At 40.2% G+C, this 13,581-nt stretch overlaps 1 protein-coding gene across 3 annotated transcripts in view; it reads left to right on the top strand.

Moving 5' to 3' along the window:
- PPP1R12B (protein phosphatase 1, regulatory subunit 12B) overlaps positions 1 to 13,581 on the top strand; it is a 341,109-nt gene that overhangs the window by 311,515 nt on the left and 16,013 nt on the right. For all 3 annotated transcript variants that reach the window (XM_006834130.1, XM_006834128.1, XM_006834127.1), the window contains 3 exons: positions 6,106 to 6,122; positions 10,304 to 10,436; positions 11,899 to 12,003. In XM_006834130.1, the coding sequence (XP_006834193.1) occupies positions 6,106 to 6,122; positions 10,304 to 10,436; positions 11,899 to 12,003 (255 nt within the window). The remainder of the gene's footprint in view (positions 1 to 6,105; positions 6,123 to 10,303; positions 10,437 to 11,898; positions 12,004 to 13,581) is intronic.

The raw sequence follows: 13,581 nt of genomic DNA, 5'->3' as shown, positions 1-13,581 counted from the left end.
AGTCTAGTGCTTATCCTATAGCGCAACACCAGCACTCCAGAGCATGCAGAGAGGAGAAAAAAATGGGAGGATGAGGTCATTCCAGGAACATGGTGTTGTCAGTTGCCATCAAGTCTATTCTGACTCATGGTTACTTCACATGTGCAAAGTAGAACTGTTCCATAGGGTTTTCAAGATTGTAACCCTTCAGATGTAGATCACCAGGCCTGTCTTCCAAGGTATGGAATTGTTTGAACTGCCAACCGGGCTAGAAGTCAAGTGTTTCACTGTTTGTACCATCCAGGAACTCCTCCCAGTACATATTGTTGTTGTTGTTGTTAAGTGCCATCAAGTCAGTTCCAACCCATAGTGACCCTGTGTAGGGTTTCCAACGAGCAGCTGGTGAGCTTGAACTGCCGACCTTGCATTCAATTGGCTTTGCAGTCTGACACATTAACCCACAGCGCCACACCAGGACTCCCAGTACATAGGTAAGAGGAAACAGTATTCTTAGCTGCCCCCCTGCTCCCAAAGATCACAGATTTGTCTTGGGTCCCTGAATACTGTGTTCTGGGTTGAAGTCTTAGAATCTTCTTCTCTAGAAGAACCTTGGGTGTTCATTTTCCAGCCTGGGTTCCGCTTGCCTCTAATGATGTCAATTTCTGGTTCACAGTTCTCTGATTCACATAGGAGAACTCCTACTCCCATCTTATCTCTTGCTCTCCGGATTTTCTCAGTAGTCTCCCTAAAGGAGAGGTAGTTAGCTCTTTAGAACGAGAAGCCATGTCAGTATGGGTACTATGAATTGTGCTTAGTTTGAGTGACAGAAGAAGCCAAATTGAAGTCTCCTCTACCAATTCAGCCACTCTGCTCCTTTATCCAAGAAACCCAAACTTTTCTCTCTAAATCTAACCAGTTTGGTTTTTTGTTTTGTTTTGTTTTGTATTTTTTTCCCCATCAAACACAAGATTATCTAGGATATAAGGAAGCCAAACAAAACAATAGTTTCCAGGAGTTTTTCACTAGTGAAAATCAAGAAGTAAGATCTAAAAGCCCAAGCCATTTTATTTTATCAGAAGGAGAATTAAATCCTAAATCTTACATACTTTTTAAAGCTATCTTGCCTTCCAACCTATAAGAACATTCTTCTTAAGCCAAAAACTTAAGAGGAAACCATAGCAGTTGCAGTGAGAATACCACATTCTTTGGAAATCTTGGTTTTCTTCTTTCTTTGAAATAATACTGTTTGCATTATGGCAACTATGTTACTTATTGCATCCAAATATTGCTAATCCCTGCAGATTTAGAAAACGAGCTCTGGTAGCATAGTGGTTGCAAATCGGGCTGCAAACCTCAAGATCAGCAGTTCAAAACTACTAGCAGTTCCGTGGGAGTAAGATGAGGCTTTCTGCTCCCATAAAGATTTACAGCCTTGGAAACCTAGTACGGAGTCGCTATAAGTTGGAACTGACTCCACGGCACATAATTACGACCAACACAGTTTTAGAATGAGCGCTCTGCCCTAATTGGTTGGGTTGACCTTCCTAGGACATTGCTAAGATTAGTCCTTGAAGGCAATAATAAAAAGAATCCAAGGATTCTAGATAGCTCCAGAAGAAGTCAGTTAAAAGTTGACGGGAGAGGGAGTGGTGTTAGACAAAGAGAGGAAAGTTCCACAGTTAACTTGGAAGCTCTGTTTTCCCTGATAACATGCCTAGATCACTCATCTGCACATTTTTATAAAAGTTCACCCTCCCCTCAAAAAAAGGCAAGGAATGTTAACACACCTTTAAAAAAAGATAAGAACAGATTGTGATATTTGCTTTTAGTTAGTCCTGGCAGGCAGAAGTGAGAGTGCCACTCACCAGTTTCTTCGATGGCTGTCCATAGGAAGCATCTCCTACAGTTAACCTGTAGAGCCAGGAACTGGTGTGGCTATCCCAAGTTTGAGTGCCATTCCCATTCCTTCCGCCACATGCGCTTATCCGCAGAAAAATTCATTTAGACCTCCTGAAAGACTCGTGGAATCTGCCTTTTCATATCCAGGAACTCCATAGGCTTTTTGTGATTCTGCCTGGTAGTGCTAACCTATTTTGTATTTTCCGCCAGTCTCCTCAGTGGAGCCCATATAGGAGAGACAGCCATACTATCCAATCAAACATCTGAGTGTGTATGTTGTGTGTATATAATATATATATGTGTGTGTATATACATGTATGTATATGTATGTGTGTATATATGTATGTACACACACACATATATATGTATGCATGTATTATGCAGGGAGCACAGTGGCTCCACATGATAAGCACTGGACTGCAAACCAGCTATTCCACAGGAAGATGAGGCTTTCTATTCCTGCAAAAATTTTAAGTCTCAGAAACCTTATAGAGGGTTGCTATGAGTTGGAAACGACTCCATGGCACTTTACAACAACAAATTATATATATATATATATATATATGAAGGAACTTCAAAAAGCTCTCAGAAAAATGGAACTAAAAGATGATGGAATTTTTTCACTTAACTTTTTAAGTGTGTGTGTTTGTGTGTATGTCTGTATGCTTCCACGTTTCAGGAAAAACATCCAGCAAATAGACATGATTTAATTTTCAGAAAGTTACTCAGGTCACATTCTGTGCATATGTAGCTGAAATGCGTTTATATTTTAGTAGAAGGAAGAAAAAAAAGACACAAAGCATACCAATTTGATTATAACTTAATTCATTTTTTGCATACCTAAGAGTGTGGAAAGCCTATCTTTGGAGAGATTATCAGATTGGTTCTCCTATATGGACAGTATGATTTGAAGAGTGTTCTGACTAAACTTAATGAAGGAAACTAAATGATCTCCTAAATTATTGACTCATTTAGTTGCATCTGAACTCAGTTCCTTGGATCAAAGGTCCTAAGTTAACTTGATATTCTAACTGCCATTAATTAAATAGTAAAAGCTAGAGAAAGGGGGCTGAGGTAGGGGTGGAACCTCACATTTTAAGAGCATTGTTGTTGTTATTAAGTGCTGTCAAGTTGACTCTGACCCATAGCGACCCTGTCTAGGGTTTCCAAGGAGCAGCTGGTGAGCTTGAACCACTGACCTTGCAGTTCAAACGGCTTTACAGTATGGCGCATTAACCCATGGCGCCACACCAGAACTGCGTTGTTTTGTGTTTTTCCTTTAAGAGTGTTCTTGTTGTTGTCAAGTGCCGTTGAGTCGATTCTGACCTATAGCGACCCTGTATAGGGTTTCCGAGGAGCAGCTGGTAAGCTTGAACCACTGACCTTGTAGTTCAAATGGCTTTGCAGTCTGGCACATTAACCCACAGCGCCACACCAGGACTCCTTTAAGAGTGTACTACTGGTAGCGTAGTGGTTACGAATCGGGCTGCAAACTGGAAGGTCAGCAGTTCAAAACTACCAGCTGCTCCACGGGAGAAAGATGAGGCGATCTGCTCCCGTAAGATTTACAGCCTCGGAAATCCTATTCAGGGTTGCTATGGGTCGAAACCAACTCGATGGCACTTAACAACAACAACCTAATAATTATCACATAAGAGGATAGAGAGAAACACTGTAAACTGATGATATATGGAGGGGATAATAATCAATGTAATGAAACAAGCTATATGAATGGTTGAATGTGAAGCTGATGATGTGCCCTGTAAACTTTCACTCAATGCAAAATAAAAACATTTAATTAAAAAAAAAAAAAAAAAGAGTACTTGGTAATTTGCCCAAGGCCACATGGCTAGAAGTTGTCAGAGCAGAAATTAGACTTCAGTTTCAGCCAAGGCTACCATACTCCCTCCCAGAAGCAATAACAGTTCAGTCCAGCAAGTGTTTATTGAGCACCTATCACTGAGAACATAACTGGAAACATGATAGTGATGGGTCTCAGATAAACTTTAGGGAAATTTCCCATACAGTATTTTTGTTTTAAAAAAGTATATATGTATGTGAAAGATTATGTGAATTTCTCTAGCAACATCTTCTTAAAATACACTTCTTTTAGGAAGCCTTGTTAGTTGGAGCCCACCAGGTACTTCTGTTATTGTCATAACAGTTATTTGTGTATTTTCCCTAACGTTTCAGACAAGCTTGTTAATTGTGTTCACAGTATTATCTTGGCTCCCTCATGCGGCTCATTCTGTTCATTCTTCCTTAGTACCTCCCCTTCAGGAGTCTACACCTAGTGAGTTCTTAAATACAGTAGCTCCCTGGCATTTGCTGGTGTGGAGCTTAGTCTTTGATGTGTCACAGTTTCCCATTTTCCTGGGTGGTGAATTCACCCAGGTGCTATAAGTCTGGACTTTACCACAAAGCTAGTGAGGGAGCATTGTCAACAGCCCAGTGTCAGTGTTACTATTGTACACATGAAGTATTTTTATATATTAAGTAATTCTTAAGAGGTGATTAAAATTTAGTTTCTTTCTTTTTTGAGGGAGAAGGCATCAATAAGAGTAAAAAGGCATCAACATGAGTTGATGTTGCTAAGTAAGCAGTTATTGATAGTGTGGGATATGCGTATGGCTCTGACTGAAGATCAGAGGTATAAATGTATAAATGGAGAAAGCCAGAATTTTTAGGATTCTCAAAGAACTCTAGGTGTATAAGAATGTGAAAGGTAACGTGACTAGAAGTAAATCCTGTTCACTGATGGTACATGGAGTGGATTGCAATCATTGTGTGACACGAAGTATATGATTTGCTGACTGTGGGACTGATATCTGTTCTGTAAAGCTTCACTCAGTCCACAGTAAAAAGTTAAAAAAAAAAAAAAAAAAAAATGTGAAAGGTGTACCATATACTTTATTTCCCCATCTCTTCATGTGAAAATAAATAAAACAACTTTGTTTCACCAGTGGTGCTAATTAACCAGGTAGGTATAATCAGTCACCTGGAGGACATTGTAAAAATATGAATGGGAAAGCATGGCTCTAGACTCTTTAAAAGTGAGCCTTCAGGACTGAGGTTAGTGTGTGTCTACTTTGAAAGGGCATACAAGATAATTCTGATGAATGTAACCCCTGACTTAGAGTGGGCTCTCATGGGGTAACATCATCTTCCAGTGTGGTCACTCTGCGCAGTCCCTCTTTAGTCTGATGGTCTGTCTGACCACACTTGCCATGTGGTGTACTAGCCTGTCATGCTGTGCTTGCTGAAGTATCAGGGCCTCGAGGGACTGTTGAGTACGGCAACAAAGCAGTGTTATTCAGTGACTCCTCAGTAGGTCAAGGATTCTTTATTCATGTTATGGATAATCGGACCCTTTATTCCTTATTTTGTCTGTCTTGGAGAGTTGCATTGTTCAGTAATACCTCAACAGAGGAAATAAATGAATACACTATAGTTGAGTTTTTATTTGCCTAAGTTCTTAAAAAAGATAAAAAAGTTAAGGGCTAGGACAGTAAAGGTCATATATGGTAAAATAAATAAATAACCATAAAACACAGCCTTAATAATTTTGTGTTATTTACAGTGACCATGCATAATCAAACTTGAAGTTTGCATCTGTAAAACTCATTTCTTCTGAAATCTTACAGCACCACTTCTTTATTCTTTTCATTTTTTATGAAAATCTTAGAGGCTAGGGTAGACCTTCCCCCTCGTTCTCCACCCCATTTCCCTCCCTCCCTCTACTTTTACTAGAGATCTGGGAGAAAGCCAGAAACTGTCCCAAGTTTTAGAGTTGGGTACAATACTTACTTAGGGCAGGGCTGGGGGGTTGTGAATTGACAGATGTTAATAGAATGAATGTTGAGGTTCCCCTATGCTAAATGTCACACAGAGAGTCAGTAATAGTCACTTTTAGAACATAAGGTTAGTGTGTTAGTTTGCAAGGAGGGGGCCAATTTTTGGCTACTTTAAGTTTCACTGACTTCCCGATTAAAAAGAGGCTGTTCCCAAAGTCTCAAACTTAGTGGGTAATAGGATACAAAGAAGCTAGAGTGGAGTACCCTGACTTCCTTTTGTACAGCCAGTTGAGTTGTTTATCTTAATTTGCACCTCGATCTCCAACTCTAAAGTTGAGGCATCTGGTTTCAAAAATGCATTTATTAATGGCAATAATAAAAATTAGTCCCTTGCTAATGCTGTGTTTTTGTTTTTGTCTCCTTCTTTCTCTAGCATGAAAGACTTTCTAGGTAAGAACTCTTCCTATTTTATATGCATGCTTAATACTTGTGAGTAAATGCATGTCTGATTAAATTTAGCTTTGTGTAGTTTAATGGTATTTTGACATCCTTTCCTTCCTTTCTTTTCCACAGCCAACACAATAATTCAGACTTTTATTATCTCTTGCTTAATGCAATTCAATAGCTTTTCACCTCCTCTTGCTGACCTCCAGATTCTTCCCCTTTCAATTAATCTTACCTAATTCCACTAGATTAATTTTCCTAAAGTACCAGCGGACCAGACACTCTACCAAGAGCTAGGGAAACAAATAGCCTTCAAATGACTGACGAGACTGGTAATTGCAATAAAACATAGTAAGTGCTGAAACAGAAACACGGGCATGAATTTTGAGCAGAGAAGGAAGGCAGTCAATTTACATATAGTAATTCGGGAAAGACTTTACTGTAAACTAGATAACAGAACTGAGATTTAGGTTAGAGACTTGTCACTGAATTGTAGATCTAACACAATACCTATACCTACATGCTGCTCAGTAATTTTTCATTGACTGACTCCACACACAACTACCAACAATCATAGGGTTTTCAAGGAACAACTGGTGGGTTTGGACCAGCAACATTGCAGTTAACTACCCAGTGCTTATCCTACAGTAACACATCAGGACTGTAGCATGTATGGCATAGGGGCAAATAAATCTCGCCTTCTTGTAATTTGTTTGGTAATTGAACTGGTTCCACTTTAGTAATGTTCTAAAATTTACAAGCTTGTGTGTCTTCTTTCTCTTCTCCCACCAGGTACCCACTGGGGATAAATAATTTACTTCTAACAGCAGAAAGTTTCTTAGTTTTGCAAAGTTGGTAGAGTGGTATTTGCTATAGTTAATCTTTTGTGAACTTTGTAACATTATAATAGTCATTTGTGAAATGACTTTCCCTACAGACTTCGAAATCTGCAGTAAAGCTGTAGTAATTAAAACCATAAAGTAAACAAAGAAATAGATAGAAAACCCCTCAAAAGAGTTGTATATACAAGGTGACTTTTTAACTCAATAGGGAAAGGATTATTCAGTTAGTGACAATTGGGACAATTGACTATCTACTTAGGAAAATAGAATCTTCCCTCAAACTATACCAAAAAACAACAACAACAACAAATTAAGATTACAGATATATTGTAATTGTGAAGAAAAAAGTTTTACCATAAAAACAGCGGTGGTCACCACCACTGTTTTTATGGTAAAACTTTTTTTTGCCGTGGAGTAGGTTCTGACTCATAGTGACCTGTGTATGGTGTCCAAGATAGTAAATCTTTACAGAAGCAGAAAGTCTCATCTTTCGTCCATGGAGCACCAGCTGGACTTGAACTGCTGACCTTTCTTTTAGCAGCCCAATATGTAAGTCACTACACTACCATGGCTCCTTACAAAAACAGTAGGAGAGACTTCCGGAAAGATGGTGGACTAAGCAGACACATTACATGGACCCTCTACAACAAAGATATGAGACACAAAATAAAACAGGCACAGATGAAAATTCTGGCACCCGAACTTCAGAAGCAAGGTTATAGAGGTAGATGGAGTGCTTGCTGAAAGGAGAAGTTGAGAAGGGAAAGCAAGAGAGGGAGACTGTATGTAAGGAGCTCTGGTAGCATAGTGGTTACTATCGGGCTGCAAATCTCAAGGACAGCAGTTCAAAACTACCAGTTGTTCCACGGGAGAAAAATAAGGTTTTCTGCTCCCATAAGGATTTACAGCCTCAGAGACCCTGTACAGGGTCACTTTGAGTCGGTTTCAACTCCACAGCACATAACCACCACCAAGAATCAAGAGAGAATGGCTCAAACAAATGACTAAGATGCAAAGCCAGAAAATGTTTCTGAGGAAGAAAAGTTAATAGAACTAACTTAAAAAGTATTCAAAAGAATGATAATTAGGTACCTTCAAAGGATTGGTAGAAAGATCGAGGAAAGCAATAAGAACATAATAAAAGCTTTAAAATAATTCATAAAAACACTACAAGAACAAACAGGCAAAATAAATGCAAATTTTGAAGTAATACAAAACCTGCAATTCGAAATCCAGAAGATACTAAGATCTCAGAGATGGACAATAAAACTATTCTCAGGAAATAATTGAGCAGTGCACTGTGGTTTATAGACAAGTCTACTCACTGTAACATTATTTATAGGTAGTTAAAATTTTTGAAACAATATAAATGGCTATCACTAGAGGATTAGTTAAATAAATTATGCAACCATACAATGGGAGACCAGACAGTATTTTTTTTTAAATGAGACAAATCTGGTTTTGCATACATGCTAAGAGCTCACGGTCATAAATATAGAGGGGAGGAAGAGGAGTTGTTAAGTGCCATCAGGTCGGTTCCCACTTAACAGCAACCCTGTACAGAGTTTCCAAGGAGCTCTGGTAGCGTAGTAGTTACGAATTGGGCTGCAAACCTCAGAGTCAGCAGTTCGAAACTAACCAGCTGTTCTGCAGGAGAAAGATGAGGCTTTCTGCCCCCATAAAGATTCACAGCCTCGGAGACCCTGTCCAGGGTCACTATGAGTCAGAACTGACTCCACGGCACATAACAACAACACATCTTTGTCGGAGCAGAAAAGCCTCATCTTTCTTCAAGCAGAGAAGCCCGTGGGCTCAAGCCACCAAATTTGTGGTTCACAGTCAATGCTTATCCTATAGAACCACCAGGCACCCAAGAGGAGTTAGACAACAGTATTATTGTCTGGCTCTAGTTATACAAATACGTATTTTAATAGGGAGTCATGGTGTGTTGCATTGCAGGATAATGCAGTGAACTGTAAGGTTGGTTTGCTGTGAGTCAAAATTGACTCAATGGCACTAAACATTAACATATTTTAACATATAAGAATATGATCCAAGTGTTAACTGTGGCTATTTCTTGGACAGTAGTAAGTAATGACTTTCACTTTTTACTTTAGATATTTCCTTATTTGTTACTTTTTTTTCTCCACAGCATGTATTGCTTTTGCAATTAGGAGAATTAACAAAGAGATTTCTATTTACAAAAATAAAGAGAATGTTGTGGGACATAGCTTTTCTGTAAGAGAAAAGTGACCATTAATACCAGTAGGTTCTAATTACCTTGCCTCTCCCCTTTCTCTGTGGTCCTTATTGCACTGTGTCCCAGCCCCAGCTTTGGCATTAGATGCCATGGGATAGAGACATCAGATGCAAAGTCCACAGCTGTGTCTCCTTAGACCATCCTGGTTCCAGGATCTGGAGCTCTACATGGTTGGTTTGTATGTACCACTTGGATATGTGCCACATTTTCATTTGGAAAGATTAAAGTCTGAGAAAAGTATAGTCCAGTGATAGGAGCAGAATGATATTGGTGCACTTCAGCAATGTAACTTAGTTTCCAGGTAGTTAGCTAACAGACTATGGAACTTACTGATACTGGAAATCAAACCACCATCCACTCTAGAGAGTTGCTCAATTGTTAAAAGACAAAGAAATTTCCATCACAGGCATAGCAGTCTCCATGTGTCCTATGGAGATAAGATAGAAGAAAACTATTTTGGCACTGTAATTGTGTTACTGTTAAGTGCCATCAATTCGATTCCGTCTTGTATAGGGTTTCTGAGGAGCAGCTGGTGGGTTTGAACTGCCGACTTCATGGTTCACAGTACAGTGCTGGTCCTACATCTCAACACCAGGAATCCCTGAAATGTTTAGGATCCCTCCAAACCTTCACTGCGCCTAAAAAGTGTGCATACAGTGCCCCACGTGGCCACTTCTGCCCCATTCACCCTCCATCACAGATTTGCAAGTCATCTGTTTCTCATTCATTGACAGCTCATTGGAATAATTTTCCAAGAGCCATTGAGATCCAAGAAACTTGCTCTTAAAATACACTCTTTTGAAGGAAACCTTGCTCAAACCTAAAATAATTTGAAAAGCTCTAAGATTTAAGTCAGTACATGGGTCCAAACCACCAATTTTTCAAGAAAGCTCTGTTCTTGGCACAGCTTAGCTGTGAGATCCCGGAATGCTGGCTGAGAGATTCAAGGAAGAACTGTGTGTCTTGTTTCTGCCCAGGACTCTCTAGTACTCCTTTCAGAAAGCACATACTGCCCTTAAGTAGTATTTTCCCCCCACTTCTTTGTTCTCAACATTAATTTTTATCTTTTATTTCATTTCCCACAGGTTGGAATCAGGAAGTAGCAACACTACAACCAGCGATTCTTATGACCGTGCCTCAGCAAGAGCCCGGCGGGAGGCCCGTTTGGCCAGCTTGACCAGTCGGGTGGAAGAGGACAGCAACAGGGATTATAAAAAAGTAGGATCTCTTTCTCATTTTTCTGCTTTTATGTTACAGTATGTAAATCTCTAAGCCTTTTCTAACAGTGTAGAAAAATGAGTGTAGTTCTAACAAAGCCAAAGAAAAGGCACTTAAGTGATAAATGGTGGTGGTGGTTGTGGGCCATCAAGTGGGTTCTGACTCAGAGTGACCCTGTGTAGGGATGCCAAGGCTATAAATCTTTACGGAAGCAGAAAGCCTCGTCTTTCTCCCATGGAGCAACTGGTATATTTGAACTGCTGATATTGCGGTTTGCAGCCCAACTTGTAATCACTGTGCAACCACAACTCCTCTAAGTGATGAGCAGCAACAACTACTTCCTTGAAGGTTTCTTGGTTTTGCCTCATTTTTCCAAAAGCTAAATAAAGACCCCTTTGTATATTGTTTTTAGTGTAGTAAATATATGCCTTAGAATCTGATATTTAGAAGTGTTAGAAAAAGCCAGGAATTACCAGAGTTACAAAAAAGGGAAATAAAAGTAATGCTGCCTGTAGGCACTGCTGAGAATTATTTAGTAGACGCTGTTATTTTTAATAAACATATGTTTTTTAATAAGGTCCTTCTTAGCCCACTGCCACCGCGTCAATTCAGAGTCATAACGGACCTTATCGCACAGAGTAGAACTGCCCCATAGGATTGCCTAGGCTATAAATTCTTACAGAAGCAGAGGCCACATCATTCTTTGGCCCAGTGACTGGAGATTCAAACTGTTTACCTTTCGGTTAGCAGCAGAATGCTTAACCACTGCACCACCAAAGCTCCGTAAATACTTCTTTTTCTGTTGTTGTTTTATCACAATCACCTCCCTTCAACAACATTTATCCTATTTCCTCTCTGTGGCTCCCCATTTACATCTTATAGCCTTAAATACTTCTTGATGGTGGTAAAATAATAATGATAATCAGGGTTTGGATAAAGTTTAGATCACTTTACAATTTATTTCCTTGATCTTGCAGAAGAGATTCAGCTCCAAAGGCAGGCTTAGAACCCTTCTTTTTTAGGTGCTTGAGATACCAGAGGAAAAAATGTTTTTGTTAGGGAACTACTTGTTTTATTAAGCAGAACTTGACTATAAAATTAATATACCCAATAGTCTGGTTCAAAAAAAATAGTTCTCTTTGGTATTAGGGTATGTGAGCCACACTTTTAATCAGAGCAGATGATGTGTAAGAGAAAACCCACCACCACAATTAACAGTGTCAAAGTTAGAACATTGTTCTCTGTGTGTTCAGCATCTGGGACTTCATCACTTTCAAGAAACAAGAGACCAGTAGTAGGTGGAACACATTCTATTCCCTAAACTCTGCATCGTCCCCGTCTACCACACAGTGGTGGCCTTGGTCAGAGAGCCCGAGGCATTCTCATACCATGGAAAGATATGAGTTCTAATCCTGGGAGCATCCCCTGAAGGTGACCTGATTCTCTCTTTCCCCTTCTGCAGCTCTATGAGAGTGCCCTAACCGAAAACCAAAAACTGAAAACAAAACTTCAGGAGGCCCAGCTGGAGCTAGCCGATGTAAAATCCAAGCTTGAGAAGATGGCCCAGGTAAGAGGAAAGAAACAGAAAAAAGATGGGGAGGCAGAGGCTATAGTGTATCAGAAAGCAAACTAGACTAGGGCCCTAAAGATGGTAAGTGTGATAGATCGTCAGAATTGGGTCTCCTCAGAGACAGTAAGATAATCAGTCTCTTAGATGCAAATTTTATTTTAGGACCCAGTCAATCAGTGTCTAACTTAAATTGAAAATTAATAGTTCAGTGAACAACTTCTGATGGTCTGATAATTAATAAATTGGATTGTTTATTAAGTACTGTACTTCTCCACAGAGGCAGTCCTAAATGGCTTCTTCTATGTTGTTCCTCAAGGAGCTCTGGTAGTGTAGTGATTATGAGTCAGGCTGCTACCCTCAAGATTAGCAGTTCAAAACTACCAGCTGTTCCATGGGAGAAAGATGAGACTTTCTGCTTCCATAAAGATTTACAGCCTTGGGAACCCTACACAGGGTCGCTGAGTCGGAACCAACTCCATGGCATATAACCACCCCCCACCCACCCACCATGTTGTTCCTCATATTTCAGTTCAGTTCATCTACACCTCACCTATTGGAGAGGGAGGAATAAGCAAGACAGTTAGCCCTACAGCAAATAGTACAGAGAGGGTGCCACAAAGGCCTAGAAAAAGAAGTACTTGGCTTAGCTCAGTCCAGGGCAAAGGTGGTGCAATAGCTTAGGCTTAAGTTCCCAAAGCAACGATTCCATCCACTGCGTATGCTGCCTCCCCAAGCCATCTTGTCTTTCAGCCAGGGATTAAGGAAACTTAGTGGCAAACAGACAAACTGTATCCTCTTACCGCCAGACCTAATTTCATTAGATGATGCTTTAGAGCAGGGGTGGGGAACCTATATTCTGCCAAAATTTGTAACATCATTCACGGACCATACACATTATCAATTTAAAATTTAGCCTGCTGTATTTAGTCAAACATTTAATTAAATCACCCCTAATGTGATGACTAAAGGAGCTCTGGTAGCGTAGTGGTTACAAATCAGGCTGCTAACCTTAAGGCCAGAAGTTTGAAACTACCAGCCACTCTGCGGAAGAAAGATGAGGCATTCTGCTTCCGTAAAAATTTACAGCCTCGGACACCCTGTACAGGGTCGCTATGGGTCGGAACCGACTCAACGGCACTGAACAACAACAACAATGTGATGACTAAGGAGCTCTGGTAGCCTAGTGGTTACGAATCGGTTTGCCATCCTCAAGGTCAGCAGTTCGAAACTACCAGCAGTTACGTGGGAGAAAGATAAGGCGTTCTGCTTACGTAAAGATTTAAAGCCTTGGAAACCCTGTGCAGGGTCACTATGAGTTGGAGCCGACTCTATGGTACTTAACAACAACAACGTGATGACTGGAACTGCAATTGCCTAGGCAGGCCTAGATCAAATGATTTCTCTGGCCTATACAGCCTGCGGGCCGGACATTCCCCATCCCTGCTGAAGAGGATGCTGGAGATATAACCTTGTCCCCTGGAAAACAAACCCTGCAGCTAAAGGATATGCTAAAGTCTAGGTTGTTGCTGAGTTCACAGGAAAACTACTGAGTTATTGCCTTTCTGAATTGCCTGG

This window comes from Chrysochloris asiatica, unplaced genomic scaffold (genome assembly GCF_000296735.1).
Source record: "Chrysochloris asiatica unplaced genomic scaffold, ChrAsi1.0 scaffold00009, whole genome shotgun sequence".
Taxonomy (NCBI): domain Eukaryota; kingdom Metazoa; phylum Chordata; class Mammalia; order Afrosoricida; family Chrysochloridae; genus Chrysochloris; species Chrysochloris asiatica.
The sequence above is the reverse complement of the archived record's forward strand: the minus strand, read 5'-3'. Positions and strand labels throughout refer to the sequence as shown.